Source organism: Ursus americanus, chromosome 26 (genome assembly GCF_024610735.1).
Source record: "Ursus americanus isolate L20-20 chromosome 26, mUrsAme1.1.p, whole genome shotgun sequence".
NCBI lineage: Eukaryota > Metazoa > Chordata > Mammalia > Carnivora > Ursidae > Ursus > Ursus americanus.
The window spans coordinates 19,027,882-19,054,686 of NC_142152.1; the positions used below are offsets into that span (position 1 = coordinate 19,027,882).

At 38.3% G+C, this 26,805-nt stretch overlaps 1 protein-coding gene across 2 annotated transcripts; it reads left to right on the forward strand.

Annotated features, from left to right (window-relative positions):
• Positions 1-1,672: 1,672 nt before the first annotated feature.
• On the forward strand, positions 1,673-26,801 carry PTGR2 (prostaglandin reductase 2). Of its 2 annotated transcripts, none has more exons than XM_045807844.2 (10): positions 1,673-1,941; positions 6,842-6,925; positions 8,393-8,511; positions 16,303-16,494; positions 19,170-19,340; positions 20,331-20,540; positions 21,454-21,575; positions 22,620-22,707; positions 24,234-24,273; positions 25,392-26,801. In XM_045807844.2, the coding sequence occupies exons 2-10, from the start codon at positions 6,889-6,891 to the stop codon at positions 25,466-25,468; spliced, it is 1,056 nt and encodes a 351-aa protein (XP_045663800.1). In that variant the 5' UTR covers positions 1,673-1,941; positions 6,842-6,888; the 3' UTR covers positions 25,469-26,801. The 2 variants fall into 2 exon arrangements, with proteins under 2 accessions (XP_045663800.1, XP_045663801.1); XM_045807845.2 differs by lacking the exon at positions 1,673-1,941 and adding an exon at positions 1,992-2,111.
• Positions 26,802-26,805: the final 4 nt, after the last annotated feature.

Genomic DNA, 26,805 nt, shown 5'->3' on the forward strand with positions numbered 1-26,805 from the left:
TGTCAGAGAAAGAGGGAGAAGCGGACTCCCCACTGAGCAAGGAGCGGAACGCGGGACTTGCTTTATTGGGCTCTCTGCTCAGCAAAGAGTCTGCTTCTCCCTCTCCCTCTGCCTGCTGCTCCCCTGCTTGTGCTCTCTCTCTCTGTGTCAAATAAATGAAATCTTAAAAAAAATTTAAGAGATAAAACTACCAGAAGCTCCAACCTGTTGAATGATTTTTACCCCTTTGCTCACTACCCCAGTCATCATTCAGCTACTAAATACCATGATTTATGCTGAGCTATTAGCTCTGACATGAATACAATATAAATAGCAATTCCTTCACCTGCCTAATTCAGGATGGTCTCTCTTAGGGTTTATTAAAGTCCCTGGGGATCCAAGCTGTTTTAGGAATAAGCCTTGCTCAACCCAGTTCAACACAAAGGGTAATTAATAATTAATGAAATTGAGAAATCAGTCCACACCGTAGCGGGGAGGCGGGGGTACAAGGGCACCTGGCTCTGGGGATCCCAAACAGGCCAGGTTTGGCCACTTGCCGCTAATGAAATACAAAGGCAGAGAGACAAATGGTGAAACGAGAAAGGCATTTTATTTCAGTGAGGCTAACACTGGGAAGACAGTGGACTAGTGTCTCAAAGACTGCCTCCAAAGTGCTGAAAATACTTCCAGGTTTATATAAGGAAAATGTGGGGCAGAGGTCATGGGTATGTGCAGGTGGGCAGTAGAGGTCACATCAATCATTGTCTTGGGGTCTGTCACTGGGGTCTTGCTGGCTCGGGGCAGTCCTTATTGCCCGAGGGGATGCTTTGCCCGCAGGATCTTTTGCCTGAGTTAAGAGATAGACTTGAAAGAATTTAATCATTTAGCAAGTTTGAGGTCAAAAAGGAGCAGTGGAATTCCTCTTTCAACATTGGGTAATCCATCTTTGAGGAAGCTGGGATTCTTAGTGAAAGAAAAGACAGCCCTTTTGTAAGGGAAAGGGTCCTAGCCCCGCGATTTGGAGAGGCAATTTTAACCCCAGCATTGCCCCTAACCAGCGGAAAAGCGGGTGATCCAACCACATCGGCTTTCCTAGTCTCAGTTTCCCTGTTTATAAAACCAGGGATAGGCTTAATGGCCCCTGTCTGAGGCTCAGAGAAGTCCACACAACAAATTAAATTCCTTCAAGGGCTGCTGGACCTGAACTCAGTGGTCAAGGCTAAACGAAGGATTGCTCTTTGGGTCCAGGCAGTACACCGCGGCCAGACGGTCAGCTTATTAACACAGTTTGCCCAGGGGCGCCTGAGTAGCTCAGTTAAGCCACCCACTCTTGACTTGGGCTCAGCTCATGATTCTCAGGGTGCTGAGATCAAACTGGGCCTACGCTCCTTGCCTGCTTAAGACCGTCTCTCTCCTTCTGCCTCTCCCCCGCCCACAACAACAAAAAACCCATAACACACTACCCAGACAAATGAGGATCTTTCATAACCCCACACCTTCCGCACCTCTCTCAGAAATGTGGGAACCCCGGAATCCTGCCTAAACTGTGAAAGCCCGCCCCCGCACGGGAGGGGGCGGCGGCGAGGAGCAGAGGTCTAGCAGTGCGCCTGCGTACTGGGTTCGGAGGGCAGCGGTCGCTCGGCGGGCCCCTCGCGTGCGCCGCACACCACGCGAGATTTCCTCCCCAGCGGCGGGGCGGTGACTGCCGGGAGTCGGGAGGTCCCACAGCTGCTGTCCCGGGAGCCACTGCTCGGTCGCGCCTTCCGGTTGTGGGAGGATCTAGGAGCCAGGGTGACCTCAACTTTTTTTCCCCCCGGAGCTGCGGCCACGCTGGCGTTATTGCCTAGGTCACTAGGCTAGGGAATGCTCGAGAAGAAACAGAAGCAGATTTTTTTTTTTTCTTCTTAATTTTTGAACTGTTGGGAGTAAGCAACCTCGAGTTTGGACGTAATTGTGTTTAAGGTGCGTCTGGGACGTTTATATAACACATATTTATTGAGCATGTGTCATATGACAGTCAGAGAGTGAACATAAATCATTGACACAAATCCCTGCCCTCTCGGCGCTTACAGTCGGTCGGGGAAGCCAGCTTGAAATTTGTGCTGTAGACGAAGATTTTTATTCATTTTCACGTGAGTGGTTGGTAGTGGGAGCCAGAGAGGAAGGTGAAGTCAGTGGGGAAGGGGAAGAGCCGGGCAGGAATCCCCACATATTAGACTTGGGCAGAAGGAGGAAACCAGAACACTGGAGATGGAGCGACCAGCCAGCCGCAAAGAGTGGAGGCAATCCCAGAGATGTCTACCTTTTATAACAAGGTCGTGGTCAGCAGAGCCATTAATGGCAGGATAATTGAACGAGATCAGGTTAGGGAAGTGTTTCTTTAAAAAGGTACTAGGAAGCTCATGTTACGGGAATGGGTTGTGTTGTGTTTGAGTGTGGGTTCCAGTGTTGGTCATTACCAGTTATGCAAACATGGGCAAGTTATTTGACCTGTTTCTCCCTTTCCTCGTCTAGACTATGGGGATAAATGACAATACCATCCTCAGAGTTGTTGGGTGGAGAGGTTAAGCGAAACAATGATTATAAAAACTTTAGCCCAGGCCCTGGCACTTAGTAACATTGGGAAGACTGGCTGAGAGAAGAGCCTTTTCTAAGATCCCACGTGACTAGAACTCGGCCAGGTATTCTGTCTACTTAATTGAATGCCCTTTTCCGAATACTACTAGGCTACAAGGTAGACACTCAACACACTCTTTATGACCAGCATGGGTGAATTTTTCTTTTCTTTCTTTTTCTTTCTTTTCTTTCAAGATTTTATTTGACAGAGAGTACAAGCAGGGGGAGAGGGAGAAGCAGACTCCCTGCTGAGCAGGGAGCCTGATGTAGGGTGAGAGTAAATTTTTCAGTTGATCATTGATCTGGTGTTATTTTGAGATATTACTTAACATAATTGGAAACCCACTTAATATCATACCAGACAAACATGGTATGCTTAATGTCAGTCAGTAAAGAGTTGAGTGTCTTCCCCACTCCTCTACTAAGGGTGAATGTAACACCACCATCACCTCTCCTTTCAGATCTAGAACTAAGTGTGTCATATTTTAAGATTTTAATTTTGTTCTTTATGTTTTAAATGTTTGTTGTGCTATCAAGGGATATTGTGCAATTATCCTATCTTAGTTAATTTTAGTATTTGACAGTTGAAAACTTTCTAATACAGAGGGAGAGAAATTTGATAGTGTACTTTTCATCCTAAAAAACAGTATTTGGGCAAATCTACAGTGTGCATATTTTAAAGAAAGCATACATTGAAAGTAATCAGAGAAGAAGGCAAATATGAAACTTCATTTGGGAAGACTCCTTTGATTGAAAATTATGGTGCTGTTAATAACCACTTCAGGGCAGTTCTCTTTGGATCCAGCATCAGATGGGAATATTTTGTTTTTTAATTCTTCCATAATTTACACGTACGGTGATTCAATAGAAAATTTCCTTTTAAAAATATGTTTAGCCCCACAAGACATTTTGGACTTCTTGATGTGATGAAAGAGGATGCACACAGCACCATCTTTAAAGATCCTTACCTAAAAAACTGAACCTGCATCTAATCAAATCTCTAGATGTAACTACTAGTTGGGGATTGCGGGGGCGGGGGGGGGGTTATGTGGATGGGGAAGATATAAGAATGAGACATAAAATGACATAAAAGAATGTCATTTATAAGAATAAATGACACTATGAGGAAGCAGTCAAAGGACATTCCATAGACAAAGGAATTAAGCAACAAATGTTTCTTCAACAATGGCATGAAATAAAAAAGGTGAGGAGACTCAAAATTAGTATGTGGACCTTGAATCCTGATTCTACTGAACCAACTGTAAAAAGACATGTTTGAGAGTTGCTCGAGGGGAGGGGGGTGGGGGGATAGGGTAACTGGATAATAGATGTTAAGTAGAGCTCGTGATGTAATGAGCACTGGGTGTTATATAAGACTGATGAATCACTGACCTCTACCTCTGAAACCAATAATACATTATATGTTAATTAATTAAATTTAAATTTTAAAAGGGGGAAATAAACTAAAAAAAAATAAATTGTCTACAATTGGCAAAAAAAAAAAAAAAGGACATGTTTGAGATGATCAGGGAATTTGAATATGTACTAAGTATTAGATAATGTTAAGGAATTACCTATATTATCAGTTCTGTCAGGTTAATAGTATAGTGTTTGTGTTTAAAATAATCTGTTACCAGAGATGCAAACTGAGGGATTTTTGGCAATAGGATAATGTTTGGGATTTGTTTTCAGGGGAAACAGGGAAATGCAGTCTTTTAGCAGGGAACATTGTACACGAAAGAGAGAATGGGTATTGAGGGCCGCTAGCCATTAATGTCACAACCAGTGAGGTTACAAATACATACATTATAAAAAGTAAGAAAGCAATATTCTTCCTTCTGTCTTACTGAATGTTGCTAACATCATTTAGTTAATTGGGAGTAGAATTCCCTTCCTCTAGGAAAGAGTACCTGTAGGACAGTTGGACATTATTATACGGCTATATATGTAAAAACCCTGTTTGGGGGAGATTGTGGGACAGTAGTGCAAAGAGTGAGGCATGTGAGATCTGGGATGAGAAGATTTATATTCCAGTTCTTTTTTTTTTAAAGATTTTATTTATTTATTTAACAGAGATAGAGACAGCCAGCGAGAGAGGGAACACAAGCAGGGGGAGTGGGGGAGGAAGAAGCAGGCTCATAACAGAGGAGCCTGATGTGGGACTCGATCCCGTAACGCCGGGTCACGCCCTGAGCCGAAGGCAGACGCTTAACCGTTGTGCCACCCAGGAGCCCCTATATTCCAGTTCTAAATCCTCTGCTTACCTGCTGTATGATCGTGGGTACTAAGTGTATCTCCACTTCCCCTATAAAATGAGAATAGTCATATATTTACCTACATAACTTTGTTTTAAAGAAAGGTAATGGAATCTATGTGAAAGTTCTGTATAGATTATCTCCGTATAAATATTATGGTAAGCAAGATTTGGCAAATACCCTGTGATGATTATTTAACATTTTTTGGAGTATATGTGAATATCAGGTTTATATAGGATACTCAAGTACTTTATAGGATACAGAGTAAAATGAAGAAATTGAAATATCCTGCAAATTTAGAAACTAGATTAGGAGTAGAGTCTTGCATAAACAAAATTGCCCGGTGATACAAGGCAATGGATTATTAGATATCAGATGGATTTACAGATGGTTGTCAAATGTCTAAGTGTGCTGCTATATAAAATCTTTTACAATATAAAATGTAAAATTAGAGATGATGTTAAGAACTAAATATGTTGCAATTGTTAAAAAAATAAGTGGTTGATACAGTTGTTTGCCTTTGGGCTTCTCAATGTTATGGACTAAAGATGATAAAATATCTAAGCAGAGAAGACAGAAGTGCTAAGTAAGTATATTAAATTTAAGAAAGATAATGTTTGCTTAGTATTTTAGAAGTCAAACAACTTAAACATACAGGATGGAATTTTTATGTAGTAGTTAAGAGATTGGCTCTGGAGGGTCCGGCAGCCTGGGTTTGAATTTTAGCTCCACCACCTTAGGAGAATGCTTAAACCCTTTAAGGCTCAGCTTCCTCCTCTGTAAAATGGGGATAATAATACCACTTAATAGGATTTTTAGGAGATGAAAAGAATATGTATATTTGGGGTGCCTGTGACTCTCGATCTCAGGGTTGTAAGGTCGAGCCCCACTTTGGGTGTGGAGATTACTTAAAATCTTTGAAAATAGAATATACACATTAAAGATTAAATGAATATATGTGTGTGTGTATGTAGATTTCATAGCACTCACAGTAGTGCTTGTCACGTAGTAGCACTTACTAAGGTCAGGGCCCTTTCTCCCAAGTCAGATAGTGCCAGACTGGAACTTCATTTTGCTTCTTTCATTAGCTCAAATTGAAAACCCAGAATAAACTGATCCTTTACTTTCTTATTTTGCCATTCTGTATTACAGAATTTTCTATAAGGTGAGGATTTCAAAATGCTTTCAATGTTTTACTTTTTTAAATTTTTTTTTTTTTTTTAGTAATTTTTACACCTTCAAGCAACATGGGACTTGAACTCAAAACCCTGAGGTCAAGAGTCACATGCTCTTCCAAATGAGACGGCCACGCACCTCTGATATTTTACTTCTATTATAAACAAAACTGTTAGTTTCCATTTTGATAAATGAATAAAATAATTTTTGAAAATTTGGTTACATCTCAACCAGCTAGTGTTTTTATTTTGCTACTAGATTAACTGTTTAACTCTGGAGGAATATATCATGTTTTTTTTTTTTTTTTTTTTTTTTTAAGATTTTATTTATTAATTTGACAGAGAGACAGCCAGTGAGAGAGGGAACACAAGCAGGGGGAGTGGGAGAGGAAGAAGCAGGCTTCCAGCGGAGGAGCCTGATGTGGGGCTCGATCCCAGAACACTGGGATCACGCCCTGAGCCAAAGGCAGACGCTTAACGACTGCGCCACCCAGGCGCCCCTATCATGTTTTCTTTTAATCAAGCCACAATGGGAGGCTTAATCATGATGGTATAAAGATGAATGTACTTGAATTATGAGGCCAAAAGCATTTTTCTCCTAGTCTTTTGAACTTGTTCCTATTAGCCAAAAATTCTGATTAGATTTAGTCTTTCTTTACATATTTGCTTTAGGAGGCAAACCCTGACAGTAGACTGTATCTTTTCTGGATCCTAAATATGATTTTTCCTCTCCTTGTTCAGAAACACAAATGTGCTCTTTTAAAAAATTTTTGAATATTTTAAAACCTTGTGATTTTAAAACTTTTCTGTTTGTAGGAGTTATTTTATACAGAAATCTTTTGAGACCCCTGTGCAGCAAGGTGATGATTGTACAAAGAGTGGTATTGAATTCCCGACCTGGTATGTATTTGTCTGTGATGAATGAACAGCTGTGGTCTTTGATAATTATTATTGTTATTTTTTAAGATTTATTTATTGGGGGGGGCAGGGGGAGGGGCAGAAGGAGAGGGAGAGAGAGAATCTCAAGCAGACTCCCTGCTGAGCGTGGAGCCCAAGGCTGGGTCAGTCCCATGTCTCTGAGATCATGACCTGAGCTGAAATCAACAGTGGGACACTGAACTGACTGAGCCACCCAGGCACCCCAGTCTTTGATAATTATTAATGAAAATGAAGGAACAAAAAGTAATCGTCAATGTGGTAAATTAAGTTAGGAAGATACTCACCCTGGTAGAGATATTAGAAGAAACTCTTTAAGCAATGTAATATTCACTTTTTTAAGTGATTACTTATCAAGGCTATTTGTTGAAGAAAGAAAGGTATTTTGAAATTATTATATTTAAAAGGTTATATTACAAATATATATGGCTTTTGTTTTTTTCTTTGTAGTATGTATTGTCAATTCTTAAAATTGGCCTTTCTGTTTTATGTGAAAAGCACTGACCTATGTCTGTGCTGACATCTAACCTGAATCATAGAAACTTAGATGTGGAAATAACCTGGGAGGTTTGGGCACACGCTGCTTTGGTTTTACTGTTTACTTATTTACTTAGTGTGTGGCTTGGGGAAATCACTTACCTTGTCTGTTTTTTCTTTTTTTTACCCCCACTTACCTTTTCTGACTTCAGTTTTAGTAAAGTGAGCTATTAGATAAAAATGTTTACATTCTGTTCCCACCTTAGACACCTGATGATTTAATCAATAGGAAGTTTGCTTATGTTAAACATAACTGAGTAAGAATAGACTTTTAGTGATGGCATTTTCTGCTTACAAATTTTTCTTTCCATACTTCAAATTTTCTAATTTTCAAGACTATATATTTATTTTAAAGTAGGCTCCACATCCAGTGTGGGACTCGAACCTACAATCTTGAGATCAAGAGTTGTAGCTCCACCAACTGAGCCAGCCAGGTGCCCCAAGACTTTACTTTTTTTTAAAAAATTGCATTAATTTAAGTTTCCATTTCTTCTTAAAATGAGGAAGGAAAGTTTGCTTAACTATTTATTTTGGCTGATGTGTTTCTGCTGCCTTGTAAATTTTGAATTTTCATAATTTAAACTGGCTGTGAGTTTTCACTTTTTGAAATCCTATAATTTTAAAACAGATGATGAAGTGTTTTATCTGTAATCAGCTTTAAAATTTTTTTTGAAGCTCTTAGCGATATTCCACAGGAACTTCTTGGGGAAAATCAAGAGCAATTGAAACTATTTGAAGAATTTACACTGTGTAACAGAGAAATTACAAAATAATGTAGATTTATTCATGTCTGTATTAAAAGGGAGTTATCTGTATCATAGAGTTAACCTTCTGAAGAATAATAATTACATAGGAAAGTAACTTTTTTATTTTATATTTTCCTTAATATTTTAGGAAAAAATGGTAATCCAGTGGCAGAAAATTTCCGAGTAGAAGAAGTAAATTTATCAGATAATATCAATGAAGGGCAAGTACAAGTGAGAACTCTTTATCTTTCTGTGGATCCTTACATGGTAAGAATGAGGATTTTGTGACTTGGTGAAAATTAATTTTATTTTCGTATTTTTCATGTGGCATCTCAATTCTATTGTGCAATCCTTACGATTAATAAATATTTGAGCAATTATATCTTGATACCTGGGAATTACAGATTGCCTTTGTTTTTATTCACTAGCGTTATTAAGGAATGTTGTAGAAGAATGTTTTCATAATAGTAGTACATGTGGTTAATCAGGTTCTTTCAAATTAGGATCGGAAATTCTCTCAACAAGGCAGGCTGTGTATAAGACCTTTATTCTAGCTGGTCTCTCTTTTTTTTTGAAGACTTATTTATGTATTTTAGAGCGGTGGGCAGGGGCAGAGGGAGAGGCAGAGAGAAACTCAAGCAGACTGCGCCCTGAACCCGACATGGGGCTCAGTCTCATGACCCTGAGATCATGATCTGAGCCAAAACCAAGAGTCAGACGCTTCACCAACTGCACCACCCAGGCACCCTTCTAGTTGGTCTCTTTTTGAAGGAACAGGCTCACTTTTAGAAGGAGATTTATTGAAAGATACTGTTAGAGCTGCAGATGAGAAGCGCTCAGGCACACAGACTTAGACTCTATACAGAGATAGTTTTTGCTTCTCCTTTTCCTATACAAATGCTTTCATTTCATTTTCTTGCCGGATTAGAACCCCCAGTACAGTGTTATATAGAAGTGGTGAGAGTGGACATTTTTATCTTGTTCCTAGATCTTAGGTAGAAAGCATTCAGTCTTTTGGGGCGCCTGGGTGGCACAGCGGTTGGGCGTCTGCCTTCGGCTCAGGGCGTGATCCCAGCATTATGGGATCGAGCCCCACGTCAGGCTCCTCCGCTATGAGCCTGCTTCTTCCTCTCCCACTCCCCCTGCTTGTGTTCCCTCTCTCGCTGGCTGTCTCTATCTCTGTCAAATAAATAAATAAAAATCTTTAAAAAAAAAAAAAAAAGAAAGCATTCAGTCTTTCATCATTAAGTATGAAGTGGGATTTGGTAGATGCCCTTTATCAGGTTGAGGAGATTTCCTCCTATTCCTGATTTGTTGAACATTTTTATCATAAAGAGATGTTGTTGTTGTTGTTTTTTAATTGTGATAAGATATATATAACAAAATATGCCGTTTTAACAATTTTCAAGTGTATAATTCAGTGGCATTAAGAACATTCACAGTGTTACACAGCCATTACCACTTTCCATTTCCAGAAATTTTTCATCATCCAAAACAGAAATTCTGTGCCCATTAAATAATAAAGTCCTCCTACTCCCTCCCATCAGAAGCAGTTTTAGATTTTGTCATGTGCATTTTCTAAAATGCTTCTATTAAGATGATCATGTGGTTTTTGCCTCTTAATCTGTTGATATCGTTTATTATATTAATTAATTTTTAGATGTTACATCAGTCTTGCATTCTTGGAATAAATGACACTTGTTCCTGGTGTGTAATTCCTTGATATGTTGTTGGATTTATTATTTTTTCTTTAAGATTTTATGTATTTTTTTGAGAGAGAGGCTACAGAGATAGTGAGAGAGAGTACAGGCAGGGAGAAGAGGAAGAAGCAGGCCCCTCACTGAGCAGGGAGCCCAACGTGGGGCTTGATCCCAGGAACCCTGGGTTCATGACCTGAGCCGAAGGCAGATGCTCAACCGACTGAGCCACCCAGGCACCCCTAGCATTTATTTTTTTTAAAAGATTTATTTATTTATTTATTTATTTGAGAGAGAGAAAGAGAGAGAATGTGTGTGTGCATGCACAAATAGAAGGAGGAGCAGAGAGGGATAAGCAGACTGCATGCTGAGTGTGGAACCTGATGCAGGGCTCAATGCTGGTGACTCAGATGCCCTGATATGATGTTGGATTAGTTTGCTACTATTTTGTTGAGGAGTTTTGCATCCATAAGGCTATGAAACTATATTCGTGGTGTGTTTTCTTGTGATGTGTTTGCCTGACTTTGGTATCAGGGTACTATGGGCCTCAGAATGGGCTGGGAAATGTTCCCACCTGTCCTATTTTTGGAAGAGTTTGTGAAGAATTGGTATTCTTGAGAAGATTGGTAGAATTCACCAATGAAGCTATCTGGCCTGGGCTTTTCTTTTTGGAGAATTTTAAAATTCCTAGTTCAATATCTTCATTTGTCTTAGGTCTACTAGGATTTTCTGTTTGTTCTTGAGTCAGCTTCAGTAGTTTGTGTCTAAGTTGTATAATTTATTGGCATACAGTTCTTAGTATTTCCTTATAATCCTTTTTTATCTCTGAAAGATAGGTAGTAATACCCTTTCTTCCATTCCCGATTTTAGTAATTTAAGTCTTGTCTATTTTTTTCTTGGTCAGGTTAGCTGAAACTGTCAATTTTGTTAATTTTTCAAAGGACCAACTTTTGGTTTTGTTGATTTTCTGTATTGTTTTCCTGTTGTCTGTTTCATTAATTTCTGTTCTTTGTACTAGTTTTATAGCTTCCTGTATTTATGTAAAATAAAAAGTTCAGAGAAAATCAGAATAGCTTATTCAATAAACTGTAAGATCAGTTGACTACATACTTTTAGGGAAAAATTACATTTTTAGCTCAACCCTTCACTAGAACAAATTCCAAGAGATAATAAAAAATTAAAGAAAAAATGAAACTATAAAAAACTTTAGGGGATGTCTGGGTGGCTCAGTTGTTAAGCATCTGACTCTTGATTTCAGTTCAGGTCGTGATCTTGGGTCATGCATTGGCTCTGCTTAAGATCCCCCCCCCCCCCGCCACCTCCTCCCGCCCCCGCACATCTTGAACTCTCTAAAAAATACATGCATATGTCTGGGTAAACAACTGAATGATGTTGGGGAATGAAAGACTTTGTAAGAATGACAGCAGACCCAGCTAATATGAAAAAACATGATTGATAAATATGACTATTTAAAAAACACTGTATTTTGTAAAACAATAAAATAGCATGTACAAAATCAAAAGATAAATGGCAAACTTAGAAGAATTTGCAGTATAAAGAAGAAAAAAGATGATAATGACTGACATGCAGAAAGCTCCTATACATTAATCTGTGAAAAGTAGAAGGTTGGCCAAAGAAACAAGCAGGCAATTCATAATCTCTTTCTGTGTTACTGTTTCTGTACTGTCTGCTTGCCTCCTCCTTTTGGCTTTTAAAGTACCCTTGTAAGGGATAAGGAAAATCTTGCCTTACCTCTTCTCAGGCTTCATTTACAGTGGCTGCCCAATGGCAGTGCCATGTTCTGCCAGGAGAGTTGTAGCTTTGGGAAGGCTCCTCTTCCCTCTGATCCAGGAGTGCAGTTCAGCCTCTTCCAGTGACACCAGTCACACTTGATTATGTTAACAGTGGAAGGCAATTTGATGACTTCATTCAAAATTCTTCCCCAGGGTAGGAAGAAATTGTTCTTTATGGGCTAGGGAAACGAGGTGGTGATTGGTCTAGAACATTCTAAATAGGCAAATGTTCAAGTTGATACAGAGGGGTAAATTAGGCCACTGATTTCCCACAGACCTAAGGATGCTCCACCTTTCAATGGCAGCTAAGACAAGCTCAGTCAAGCTGTGGGCCTCACTCAACACTCTAAACTGTGCTAAGCAAATCGCATGAAGAGAATAATGACGACAAATTCAGGAGAAAAATGACAGTGCACTATTTAGTGTTTAGAGTCAATTCTTTTTTTTTTTTTTTAAAGATTTTATTTATTTATTTGACAGAGATAGAGACAGCCAGCGAGAGAGGGAACACAAGCAGGGGGAGTGGGAGAGGAAGAAGCAGGCTCATAGCGGAGGAGCCTGATGTGGGGCTCGATCCCATAACGCCGGGATCACGCCCTGAGCCGAAGGCAGGCGCTTAACCGCTGTGCCACCCAGGCGCCCCTAGAGTCAATTCTTGATGATGACTGGTTTGGATTTCTTAAGACTTCAACACTTCAATGTATAAGACAAAGCTCAGGGCACAAAGTTACACATGCCCTGATGAACAAAATGTAAAGCATATCATTTAAGCCCAGGATAATAGGTACAAAGAAAATTAAAAGAATAAAATTTACCAAAATAAAGCCAAGGTTCAAGGTTAGAAGGGTTTTAAAAATCAAACAGAGCAGTCAAAAAGGAATATTTGAAAACAAGCAGAAGGGATGTGTTTTTCACAGTATTCTTTAAGTTGGAACAAACTTCCTGTTCAGCAGACTTCCCCCTGAGAATCTTATAGTGAGAGAAATTTATGACCCAAAGATTTTAGGAGAGATGATGATAAGATTATGACATAAATTGAATTCATAACCTCCACTTCTAAATACACCCAACCTCAAAACAACAAAAACAGAAAACCTCTTTTTCCTCCAGGGAAGTATATAGCTCCTTCATCCACTCATTTCATGCTACAAAGCGCTGAGTTTTTCTTGAGAATTTTGTCTCTTCGTTCTCTGTATTCGTTCGTCAGTCAATCTCAGGTCCTTACTTCTAAGTACATCTCAATTCAGTGCACTTTTCCATAAACTGCGAGGACATCTACCTAGTCCAAATCACCATTGTTTCTCCCCCAGTGGGGTATCCTTGCGTACACTCTTTGCCCCCTTAGGTGGTCTTCCACACTGCAGCCAGAAAGATATTTTTACAATTTACAATAGCAACTAATCATGTCACCTTTATGTTTAACGGCTTTCCTTTAGTCTTGAGATAAAGAGTAACGTTCTGGACGTGGTCTAAGATGCTGCATCGTCTGGTCCCTGTTTGCCTGCCCAGCCTTACCACCCTACTTTACTTCTTCCCTTTGTACCCTGGCCACATCGGGCCTCTTCTTGTGTAACACACCAGTGGCCCTTTTTGCTCAAGCCTAATATTAGTCGTTTTTTTCCTTTTTTATATTTTTTAATGCTTTCATAGCTTAGGGGTCTTCCTAATCCTGGGGAGACTGCCCCTACCAGCATATTTTTAGAGATAAAAAACATCTTGCCTGGAACATACCAACCACCTCCTTCATTTAACTCTCACATACTAAGCCAATATTTTCCCTGCCCCAAATCACCAAAGGGCCAGGTGCCAGACAACTGGGACCACCCCTATAAGCCAGAGCCCATGGAAATTATTCAAACTGTCTAACCCTAAACTTACTCAAGTTTGCTTACCCTGTCCTGCCCATTTCCTCCCCCTGAAGTCACAGTAAAGACTGGGCCGTGCTTTCCTGTTGCTGCTTTTTCTTCCTGACTCACTCTGGTGCTTCCCCGTATGGCCCTGGGTGGTACTATGTGCTCCTCCTCTTGGGAATTGTAAGTAATAAACTCTTCCTTAAAGACGGTTGTCTCCGTGTCTGTTGTTTTACTGTATCTGACTAAAAATCCCGAGTACAAATTAAAACAAGCCTTCACACATGCTGTCCCTCTGTCTTCTTCCCACCCCTCTCCCATTATCTGGCCAACTCCTGTTATTCCCTCCAAGCCTGCATTAAAAGGATTTGCTTTGGTAAATTACCTTGAACCCTCAGACTAATCCTTTCTCTGTTACATTTTCTCAAAACAAGACCTTGATCTGTAGCATTTATCCCATTTGTAATGAAGAATTATCTGTGTAGTTATTAGGTGTCTGTCTTCCCTAAGAAAGAGTAATCTTATGGAGTCAGAGGTCCTACTTATCACTTTATTTCCATCACTAGCATGGTGTTTATTAAGTATTAATTAAAGGAAGGAGGAAAGAAAATCATTTTGGTTGCTTTTATTAGACACTGTTCTTTTTTTTTTTTTTTTAAGATTTTATTTATTTATTTGACACAGAGAGAGACAGCCAGCGAGAGAGGGAACACAAGCAGGGGGAGTGGGAGAGGAAGAAGCAGGCTCCCAGCGGAGGAGCCTGATGTGGGGCTCGATCCTAGAACGCTGGGATCACGCCCTGAGCCGAAGGAAGATGCTTAATGACTGTGCCACCCAGGCGCCCCTATTAGACATTGTTCTTAAAAATATATAATTCATAACTAATTTTATTTATTTATTTATTTATTTATTTTTTCCAAATTTTCCAAATCTATTTCTTAGTTCTTACTCTTACTGTGCTGACAGCTGGCATCATTACTATCTGCCCTTATTAAGCAAGATCATAACTAATTTTATTTATTTATTTATTTATTTATTTTAAAGATTTTATTTATTTATTTGACAGACAGAGAGACAGCCAGTGAGAGAGGGAACACAAGCAGGGGGAGTGGGAGAGGAAGAAGCAGGCTCCCAGCGGAGGAGCCTGATGTGGGGCTCGATCCCAGGACCCTGGGATCACTCCCTGAGCTGAAGGCAGACACTTAATGACTGAGCCACCCAGGCGCCCCAAGATCATAACTAATTTTAATCGCCATGTGTTCACAGTATTTTACATGGTTGTATTTAATGTGTATATACTACTTTGATTTGATATTTAAGTGACTTTATGTACATACTTTCATATGAAAAACCAGTCCAAATATCATTATTTTGGTGGTTATATAATATTCTATTATGTTGACATCAATTACTTATTCCTATTTTCTCTGTTAGCCTTGTTTAAGAGTCTGGTCCTTGGGGGGCACCTGGCTGGCTCAGTCAGTAGAGCATGTGACTTTTGATCTCAGGGTTGTTAGTTCGAGCCCCACAATGGGTGTAGAGATTACTTTAAAAAATAAAAATAATTTACCTTAAAAAAGAAGAGAAGTAGGGTCAGGTCCTTGGTATTCAGTGGCTGTTGCACTTGCTTTCTGAGAATACTTGGGAGGGGCACACTAGCCCAAGTGTAGTTAGTATATTGTCATAGAAGCTTCTGTCTCAATTCCCTGTTTGGGTCTTTTCCCTGTTGAAAACTGTACCACATGGGCCCCCTTAATCAAGTTGCCTTCTGTCTTTTCTATCTCCTGGACCACACTGTGGGCCTCTACATCTTGGCCTTCATGAGTGGGCAAGAGTGAGCCACAGAAAAGAGGGGAGCCTTGACTGCTTCCCAGAGATATCTTTAGCTCTAATCCTGTGGAAAGGCATGTGTCATTGTGACATTTTGTCTTCGTAGAATAAAGAGATCATCCACCTGAGGTTAGGGGGTATGATGTAATGCTTGGTCTAAAATTGTGATGAACAGCTGTGTAAAAATTGTTTCATTTCTTCTTGGGTTATTTCCATTGAGGAAGCAGCACTGCTGGGACAATAGAAATGAATAGTATTAGGGTGTATATGTTGCCAGTTTGTGTTCTATAAAAAATGTACAGTTTTATAATAGCAACATGTAAGTGTAGGTAATTTGCCAGAATCCATTGAAACCATTGACACAGTATTTTGTATTATTTTTGCTAGTGTAATGTAATAGTACTTAAATTTCCTTAATTGTTTAAAAATTTTAACAGCTTTGTTGAAATATAACTCATCTATTATACAGTTTACACATTTAAAGTGTTCAATTCTGGGGCGCCTTGCTGGCTCAGTCAGAAGAGCATGCGACCCTTGATCCCAGGGTCATGAGTTCAAGCCCCATGATGGGTGTAGAGATTACTAAAAATAAGTAGATAAATAAATAAACTTAAAACAAGGTGTACAAATCAGTGGTTTTTAGTCTGTTCACAAGTTGTGGACCTTTCTAATTGTACTTCTTTGAAACTGATTAGAGAGGGGATACGTTTTTTTCTGGATAAAAAAATAACCGAAAGGAAGATAGAATTTAGGATAAATATAATTTGTTTGACTAAGATTTTATTTAACATTACTGACTCATACCTTTCTTTTAGTCACCAGGTAAATTAAGAAACTGGCGGGTATTATCAGGCAGAATTATCCTAATCAACGTTTTTTCTTTTTTAGCGTTGCAGAATGAATGAAGACACTGGTACTGATTATATAAAAGCTTGGCAGCTGTCTCAAGTGGTTGATGGTGGAGGTATTGGGATTGTAGAAGAAAGCAAACACATAAATTTTAAGAAAGGCGATTTTGTGATTTCCTTTTATTGGCCCTGGCAAACCAAGGTTATTCTAGATGGAAATAGCCTTGAAAAGGTGATGTATAATATACGATATCTGGATCCCCCCCCCCCCGTGTAGTTTTTACTTTGTGCATTTGGCATTCAGTTTGTTATCAGGGAGATATAATAAAAGCATACGTTTTCTTTTAGATAGCTTCCAAAATGTGGAAAACCCTTCTTTTCCACTGTTGGCCGTAACTGTATATGACAGTTCTTAGATTATTAGTAGATGGTGGTGTTTTCTGTATTTATTTTTCAAATTTTGCATATGTAAAATAAAACCTGAATTGTAAGCATCAAAAGCTATTTTATGCCAAGAACCAGAAGGCCCCCTAGAGTTGTATGCTTTAAAGTTTCCTGAGAAATTGCCATTTGACTTAAGAAATGCATTTGGTTTGTTCTTGAAATTACTTTTTCTGTCAAAGTCCTGAGTTCAGTTTCTGCTATTACTTGAATCATGTGAAATTACCAATATTTGTCTGTTTTGACCTATAATACCTGGCAGCTTCATGTAATTAAACCTAATATATGTCATCAGGGAAGTTACTTTATGCCTCTGACCCTTAGTTTCCCCATGTGCAAGATGAAAATAGTAGTTCTCTCACAAATGAGTGTGGAAGTTAGATGGTATGAGAAATATGACTAAGACTTTCTTAAGGGGCTCCTGGGTGGCTCAGTAGTTAAGCATCTGCTTTCGGCTCAGGGCCTGATCCCAGGGTCCTGGGATCGAGCCCTGCATCGGGCTCTCTGCTCTGCTGGGAGCCTGCTTCTTCCTCTCCCACTCCCCCTTCTTGTGTTCCCTCTCTCACTGGCTGTCTCTCTCTCTGTCAAATAAATAAATAAAATCTTAAAAAAAAAGATTTTCTTAAAAGTTTTATAAAATTTTAGTACTTTTTTAAAAAGATATTTTAATTTTTTAAATTTATTTGAGAGAGGGAGAGCACAAGTGGGGGCGGGGGAGGGGTACAGGGAGAGGGAGAAGGAGAAGCAGACTCCCTGCTGATCAGGGTGTCCCACATGGGCCTCGATCCCAGGACCCTGGGACCATGACCCAAGCCGAAGGCAGATGTTTAACCAACTGAGCCACCCAGGCATCTTTAGTATTTTTTATATTATTACAAATTCTTATAATCAGTTAAAAGTGACTGTTAAGATACAAACGATATGTGGCAGACGTTATACAATAATTTTCAGCTTAATGGTACTAGTAAAATATATTTAACTAGAAATTTCTTAGCAGAAAGTGAAAAAGAAATCTGCCCCAGGTTCTGGTTTTCCCTGTCCTTGTGCTATGGTGGGAAATGGAGCAGGGACAGCTTAAAAAGGCTTTAGGCACAGATATTAGAAATGAAGAAAAGGAATTCAGAAGGGATGGGGAAAGGATATTTGCTAAACACAAACCTATCTTTCAATCTTTTTATATTGGCTTTACAAGTAAATAACTGTTACCTACATGAAATATTTCTGTGTAGACCTTTCTAACTATTGTTGACTTTAACATCTCAATTACCTTTATGTACACACTAGATTTAACTGATAGCCATTTAAGACTGCTGAGTACAAACTGCCATTTTATTTGTTTATGACAGCTAAGTACAAATCAAATTAAGGTAGTGAATCTTAATTACTTTTGGTGGTTTATTAAATTTTTACCGAAATCATTCAATTCCTTAAAAAATTATTATGAAGTTTTTATGGTAGGGAGTCTTTCCATATCATTTCTCTTTATCCAATTCCCCCTAACTTTACAGATAAGAAAACAGACACAGAGAATGTAGAAGTATAACTAATTATTGATAGGGCCTGGTAAACATATAAACGTAAAATGCTAAAAAGTTAAGGGAGCCTCATTTTATTCTGTAATTAAACTAAAAGAAATTGTATCACACTTTCCTTATATTTTTATGGTACATTTTAAGCATCAGTAATGAGAACTGTTGGGGTTTGAGCTGATTTTTATATAGATAAATGTTTACTTTAGAATTGCTCAGAGATTTTAAAACCTTCCAACTCTGCCTATTTTTTCCCCTTAAATATTTCTTCTCTTTTTATATACTTGGGGCATTCACAAGAAAGAACGGTTAGTGTCTTTCATGTGGGAATTCTTTAAAGTTTTTGTTTGTTTGTTTGTTTTACTATAAAGAGAAGTAATATTCATTTCTTTTTTACTTCGTACAAGTAAATTATAGAATTTTAGCAAGACTGAAGAATGGCTCACTGTTCTAGAAACCATATTGGATTGTTTATTAGTCTGCTTGGAATGCCATTACAAAATACCATAGACTGGGTGGCTTAAACGACAGAAATTTATTTTCTCACAGTTCTGGAGGCTAAAAGTCTGAGATCTAGGTGCTGGAAAATTTGATTTGTAGTGAAGCCTCTCTTCCTGGCTTGCAGTTGGCTGCCTTTTTGCTGTGGCCTCACAGGGCATTCAGCCTTTCGTTTGTGCACATGCAGAGAAAGAGCTCTGGTGTCTCTTCCTCTTCTCATCAGGAAACAAGTCCTGTTTAGGGCCCCTTCCTTAGGACCTCATTTAACCTTAATTATCTCCGTAAAGGCCCTGTCTCCAAATATAGTTACATTAAGGAGTAGGTCATCAATGTAAGAATTTGGGGGGGACACAACAGTCCATAAGAGGTTGTCTTTACCTTGTTGACTTAAAACAGGAATTCCTAGTATTATTTTTTAAAGTTATATATTTTATTTTAGGTAGACCCACAACTTGTGGATGGACACATTTCATACTTTCTTGGAGCTATAGGTATGCCTGGTTTGACTTCCTTGATTGGGATACAGGAAAAAGGTCATATAACTGCTGGATCTAATCAGACAATGGTTGTTAGTGGAGCTGCTGGTGCTTGTGGATCCTTGGCCGGGCAGGTAAAATTTCTGAGAATTATTTGATTTTCTAAAAAAGTGGTCATAATCAAATTTCTGGATACATGTATATAATTTAAAATATAAAATGGAACAAATTTATAATAGTATTTTACACATTTTGGGTAGAACTGATGTTATTACATGCTTAGACTCTCTTCATAACAACATGAAAAATGTAGATTTTTGTATCTTGTTCTCTGTTAACCAAAAACAGACATGGTAAATGCTAGAGCATTGTTTTAATCAATATAAGGAAGAAGCTCATAGAGTACCTATCTGGAATTCATGAATTAAAAGGCAAACTCATATTTTTTTTTTTAAAGATTTTATTTATTTATTCGACAGAGAGAGACAGCCAGCGAGAGAGGGAACACAAGCAGGGGGAGTGGGAGAGGAAGAAGCAGGCTCAAAGCGGAAGAGCCTGATGTGGGACTCAATCCCGTAACACCGGGATCACGCCCTGAGCCGAAGGCAGACGATTAACCGCTGTGCCACCCAGGCGCCCCCAAACTCATATTTTTGAAAAGAATCTTCAAATAAGAGCACTTACTGTGTTCTAGAAATATAGGAAGGATTATGATAGAGTTTTAAAGTAAATTGTTTCATGAATAGTAGCCTTTATAGTGTGAAAACCATTGAAACAAAACATTTTATCATAGTAGTGATTTTAGTTCTTCAGAGGCCTGAAAAATATTGAACTGCAAGATAGTGATGTTTTGAGTCTGACTGTTCCTTTAATGAAATCAGCTTTAAATTGTGTGATTTTAACATTAAAACTAAGTCTAATGTTAGTCTTCATTTTTTTAGGAGTGACATTGTATCTGGTCTCAATTCTCTTGGTTTCAAATTACTTTAAGCCAACAGCTCTGTAATCAAACCTTATTGTGATGAATACTCTCTTATACTTGTAATATCTTGTATGCTTTCCCATTTTTACACATAAATGTGGTGACAGAAAATTGTTTAATTTTTAAAAATTTTCCCCCCTAGATTGGCCATTTGATGGGCTGTTCCAGAGTGGTGGGAATTTGTGGAACACAGGAGAAGTGCCTCTTTCTGACCTCAGAACTAGGCTTTGATGCTGCAGTTAATTATAAAAAGGGGAATGTGGCAGAACAGCTCCGTGAATTATGCCCAGCTGGAGTGGATGTTTACTTCGACAATGTTGGTGGTGACATCAGTGATACAGTGATAAGTCAGGTTGTGTGCCGATTTGTTTGTTATAAATTTGAATACTACGTTTTATTTGATGTGCTATCTTTTTACCTGATACTGAGAAAAAAATTCTATAACATTCTAGGGTTTATTGTGAGAAATAATGTAACATTCAGTATTGTAATTAAATGATACCGGAAGGCTTGCTGACAGCCACTTCCATTTGCTTGCAGATTTGCACGTGAACATCAATTTCAGTTCTTTGCTAGCAATATTATATTTTTTACCTGCAATTTATTTTTATCAAAAATTACTGTTGTAGGGGCACCTGGCTGGCTTGGTTGGTCAGGCATGTAACTCTTGATCTCAGGGCTGTGAGTTCTAGCCCCATGTTGGGTATAGAGATTACGTAAAAATAAAATTAAAAAAAAAAAATTACAGCTGTATTGTTCAAATGGTGAAGTTTTGACCCTAATTCCCTATCAACTAACTCACAGCCATGGCCTCTGACTTTGGTTAGGGAAAGGATTTTCATAGATTATGGGTATTTACATATTTTTATTGACAATGTTATAAAATACAAACATTAGCGATTAACACTATATTGTCCTTTACTATATGTAAAATTATTTGCAGTTGAGGTTAAACTATTTAAGTCCAAGGAAATACTTCATTGCTACTACTAGCAGTAGCAACAACAATGGCGACACCAGTGTAATTCTTTTGCGCGTTACCAAACTCTCATTTACCTCTATGTTCCTTTGGAGGGGACTTGTTTCCTAGCTAATTAAAACTCTTAAATACAAAGAAGGTGTAAATCTTCAAAGCAAAATCAATTAATTGGCACCAGATGATTAAATACAATAATCAAGGAGGCTTTCATTGAAGCAGGCATAAAATCAGTAAACATAGGAAAGGCATATATTTTAGGGTATAATCATCAATTTTCTCTGAACAGATGAATCAGAACAGCCACATCATCCTGTGTGGTCAAATTTCTCAGTATAACAAAGATGTGCCTTATCCTCCTCCACTACCCCCTGCTATAGAAGCAATCCAAAAAGAAAGAAACATCACAAGGTATGGTCTACCCTTTTCCCCTTATTACCAGATTCCTGAGTTTAAAGATCATAGATGTATATGAAATGTATTGTTCTTCATATGTAATTTTTCCTTATTTTTAAAAAAGATTTATTTATGTATTTCAGAGAGTGAGAAAGCACGCTTGTGCATACATGGGTAGGGGGAGGGGTGAGGGAGAAGGGGGAGAGAAGCAGACTCCCTGCTGAGCGTGGAGCACACTTCGAGAATTGATCTCATGACCTGGAGATGATGACCTGACCCTAATCAGGAGTTGGACACTCAGCCAACTGAGCCACCCAAGTGCCCCTATATTTTTCCTTATTAAATAAAACTTGAAAATATACATTTTAAGCTAGTTCAGTATTTAGGTTTTTGTGAACTAGCGCCCTGGCAGAAAACTTTGTAAAAAATGCATCTGCTCTATCAATCTTTTGCAAGTCTTTTTTTTCCCCAAGTGATAGAAACTCAACTCACATTGGTTTGAGTGCAAAGGAAATTTATTGGCTCATGTTTCTGAGAAGTCCGGTATTAGTATTGACTTAGATTTGGCTGGATAAAAGGTTTGCATAGTGGCATCTCTAGTCAGTTTTTCTCTACCTCTGGGCTGTGCTTTCTTTTGGGTTGGTTGTGTCGCAGGCTCTTTTGCAGCACAGCAAGAGGATGACTGTTACCTCTCGTCTTATACCAGGTTAGCAATCCGAGCAAAAAGAGAACAGCTCTCCCCTCTCGGTTTTGTTAAGTCCCAGAGCTGATACTTACTGGCTCAGACTGGCCTGGCTTTGGTCACAGGAGGGTGGGGAAAGGATATTATCCACAAAGTAAAATCACAGTACTAATTACCAAACAGAGTTCTGGATGCTGGCCAGACAAAACAATGGAAGTCTACTATACTTAACTTATAATTACACTTAAAACTGTATCTGACCAGACTCTGTGATTAAGTCCTAATGTTTGAAAGATTAACAGATATTAGAGTTCTGGAATGATTTGGTTTTCACCCTGCATAGTCTCTGATCATTATCCTTTTCTTCCCCACTGCAGAGAAAGATTTATGGTGTTGAACTATAAGGACAGATTTGAGTCTGGCATTTTACAGCTGAGTCAGTGGTTTAAAGAAGGAAATCTAAAGGTAGAACTTGCTTCTGTTCTTTATCTGTATCATTTGTCTGGTACTTAATATATTTTTATGTTATTTGAATTTATGATAGCAAACATTAGCTTCATAATACAAATTCCTACAAATTTGTACTAAATATTGTAAATTAAGTTTACTCCCAGGTGAGTATAACCTCCTGATTGCAAAACTCTTTCCTATTAGTCTCTTTATCTAAGATTTCATTAACCTTTACTTTTCTTAGACTATATTACAAAATAAATACGTGTTTTTTCCCAAATTTTAATATTAATTACTTCAACAAATATTCATGGAATGCTACTATGTGTTAGAAACTGTGCTTTCTCAAAAATCTTATAAACACCTCCTTGTACCCCTAACCCTCTACCACCATACTTCTTTGGTTCCCTCCCTGATATTCTGATATGTCTTGGTTGCTGACTGAAAATCAAGAGTTATTAACTTGAGGTCTAGAGACCCTGACCTAGGATGTTCTTGAAACTTGCAAATGATAGACAAAGTTATATGTGTGTGTGGTTATGTTCATGTACTTTGTTTTTTGAAAAGAGGTTGTATAGTTTGTGATATTACCAGTTGAAGATCAGACAATGGGAAAAGATTTTTTTTATTTTTATATTTTTAAAAGATTTATCTACCTATTCGAGAGAGAGACAGAGAGAGAGAGAATGTGAGTGGTGGGGAGGGGCAAGGAGAGAGGGAGAGAATCTCAGACTCTCTGCAGAGCCCAGAGACTAGAGCCTGATGCCCACGACCTGATCAAGACCTGAGCTGAAATCAAGAGTCAGATGCTTGACTGACTGAGTCACCCAGGTACCCCAAGAGGATTTAATTTTTAAGAACCATTTCATAGGAAACTTTTCTGTGCTACCTCCATGAAATGAAGAATATCTATTTTTAGACAGAAAATGCTAAATAGTATTGCTGCCCTTTGCAAAAATGAAGAATATTACAGTTGACCCTGAGCACCTCAGGGGTTAAAGGTGCTGACACCCTGCCCCTCCATGCAGTTGAAAATCCCGGTATGTCTTTTGACTACCCCAGAAGCTTTACTGATAACATAAAGGGTTGATTACCACATATTTTGTGTGTTATGTGTAATTTATACTGTATTCTTTTTTTTTAAAAGATTTTATTTATTTATTTGACAGAGATAGCAAGAGAGGGAACACAAGCACAGGGGAGCTGGAGAGGGAGAAGGAGGCTCCCCGCTGAGCAGGGAGCCAGATGCAGGGCTAGATCCCAGGACTCTGGGATCAGGACCTGAGCTGAAGGCAGACGCTTAACAACTGAGCCACCCAGGCGCCCCTATACTGTATTCTTTACAATAAACTAGAGGAAAAAAATGTTATTAAGAAAATCATAAGGAAGGGAAAATACATATATAGTATGTACTGTGTTTATAAAAAAAAAAAATCTGTGTATAAATAGACCTGCACAGTTTAAACCCATGTTGTTCAGGGTCAACTGTAAATAGATACACGGACCTAAAGAATACTATATGTAGCTATTTTGATTTACAGATCAAAGAGACTGTGATGAATGGATTGGAAAACATGGGAGGTAAGATGAATGTAGATTTATTTATTATATGCATGAGCTTGGCACAAATACTCCCTTTTTTCCTTGAATTCTACTTCCCTGGTGTTTTTTTCTTTTTAAATCATTTCTTTCTTTCCTGTAAAACCATCCTGCAGGTTTACTTAAATATCGATATCATCAATTTCCATTAAAGTTCAGCTTAATGGTATTTAAGAAGTATTGTTTTCACATTTCACATCATAAAATAAGTGTTTCTTTGGTTTTGAAACAAGTTATAAAAAAATATAAGAATCATGAAAGTCATTTATCTTCTAGGTAACTTTCAGGTTGAATGGTTTTATTTATTTATTTATTTATTTATTTGAGAGCAAGCGAGTGAGCAAGCCAGTGAGCATGAGCAGGGGGGAGGAGCAGAGGTAGAGGGAGAAGCAGGCTCCCTGGAGCCCAAATGCAGGGCAATCCCAGGATCCTGAGACCATGACCTGAGCCCAAGACAGACACTTAACTGACTGAGCCACCCAGGAGCCCCCAGGTTGAATGGTTCTAAGGCATCATAAGATTATATTAAACAGATTTTCAATATTTAGGTTGGTTTTTTTTTTAAGATTTTATTTATTTGAGAGAGAGTGCGCATGAGATGTGGGGCAGGATGGGGGGGGGGAGAGAAAGGGGGAGAGGCAGACTCCCTGGTGAGCGGGGAGCCTGCAGTGGGGCTCAGTCCCAGGACCCTGGGATCATGACTTGAGCTGAAGGCAGAAGCTTAACCAACTGATCCACCCAGGTGCCCCAGATTTCTATTTTTAATAGTTTTTGAAAAGTTGTTTTTGCTGACATTTTATCCTCATACTTATTTATTCTAGTCTTCAGACTCTCTAAACAGTGAATATTGAGGTAGATACAAACATTTCTAGTTTGGGTAAAAGTACATTTTTAAGATATAAATTGGGTTAGTTTATCTTGTAACTTTGTCAGTGTTTCACTTGAGGCTTCTTTTCATGATAATTTCCTTCGGTTTTTAATATTAAAATCATCGCAGAAATTATTCAAATTAACTGTATGTGTTTTCATGTACTGATAAACATGTATGATAGTGATATTTATGTTTTCATATAATCTAGGTCTTTTTTTTTTCTTTCTAGCTGCATTCCAGTCCATGATGACAGGAGGTAACATCGGAAAGCAGATAGTTTGCATTTCAGAAGAAACCTCTGTGTAATCTGTATAAGCATCTTCATCAAGGAAATACACAGATTTCTTTCCATTTTGCACAAAGATTTTTAAGATACATTTAAAAAATCTTAGCATACAGATAGCTTATTTAAATGTGATCATTGCTAATATTTTCTAGTTTCATAACATTTTTTCCCTGTATCTTCAATATCATATATGTTCTCTATATCCAACATGATTATTTACAGTAATAGATTGAAGTCAACATGACCTATTTTCTTTCTTTTACTGAAACATATTATATATGATATTTGATCAGATATTCTCAAACCACTGGAGATTTGATATAACTGTTTAATGGATCATACTTTATAAATTGATTTTTACAGTTAATAACTTTTATTTAAAGTAGAATGCTTGAGAGGACACGAAGTAAATGTATGTTGACCTGAAAATGCTTTATGTAATTCTTTTTTTTTTTTTTAAGATTTTATTTATTTATTTGACACAGAGAGAGACAGCCAGCGAGAGAGGGAACACAAGCAGGGGGAGTGGGAGAGGAAGAAGCAGGCTCCTAGTGGAGGACACCGGGATCACGCCCTGAGCCAAAGGCGTAATTCTTGAACTGTAACTTGGTATAAGAATAGAATTGGGATGATGGGGCGCCTGAGTGGCTCAGTCCTTAAGCGTCTGCCTTCGGCTCAGGGCGTGATCCCAGAGTTCTGAGATCGAGCCCCACATCAGGCTCCTCCAATGGGAGCCGGCTTCTTTCTCTCCCACTCCCCCTGCTTGTGTTCCCTCTCTCGCTGGCTGGCTGTCTCTCTCTGTTAAATAAATAAATAAAATCTTAAAAAAAAAAAAAGAATAGAATTGGGATGGCTTTTCTATATTGTAGATGGAAAAGGGATTTAATGGCAGAGCATTGTTGGAGCTTGGGGGGAATTTAGAGTTTGTGGAGCAGTTTTTAAGATTGGAGAGCAGAGGCTTTGTGTTGAGAAGAGAAATAACAGGTCAGTCAGGTTGATGAAGAGACTAGTTTATTACAGAGGATTATCTGTTTGTGCTTGGCTAAATAATTTACTGGATAGCCTAAAAACTCAAATATATAAAGCATGCTTGTTTTAGGTTAGCAGTTACATATACTGTCAAATAGTGTAAAGATTTTGAGGGCAAATAGATATAATCATCACTTGAAGTGATAGGTGATTAGAAAGATTTAGGCAACAAAGACAGCTTTAGAAAATGACAGAACTGACTGAGCAAATTAACAAATGATTGTAAACATGAATGTTTAATATCTAATGTACCTCTAAATAAGAGGGTTTGTTTAATTATAATCAACCCTTTACAACAATAAAATTGATATTTTTCAAGTGTTATGCT

What these genes read in the sequence shown, in the direction of transcription:
- PTGR2 (XM_045807844.2), top strand. Translation starts at nt 6,889, where the DNA reads ATGATTGTACAAAGAGTGGTATTGAATTCCCGACCTG. An exon ending in ATGGAAATAGCCTTGAAAAG is followed by an intron (nt 16,495 to 19,169) that starts GTGATGTATAAT and finishes ATTTTATTTTAG; the next exon opens with GTAGACCCACAACTTGTGGA. An exon ending in TGGATTGGAAAACATGGGAG is followed by an intron (nt 24,274 to 25,391) that starts GTAAGATGAATG and finishes TTTTCTTTCTAG; the next exon opens with CTGCATTCCAGTCCATGATG.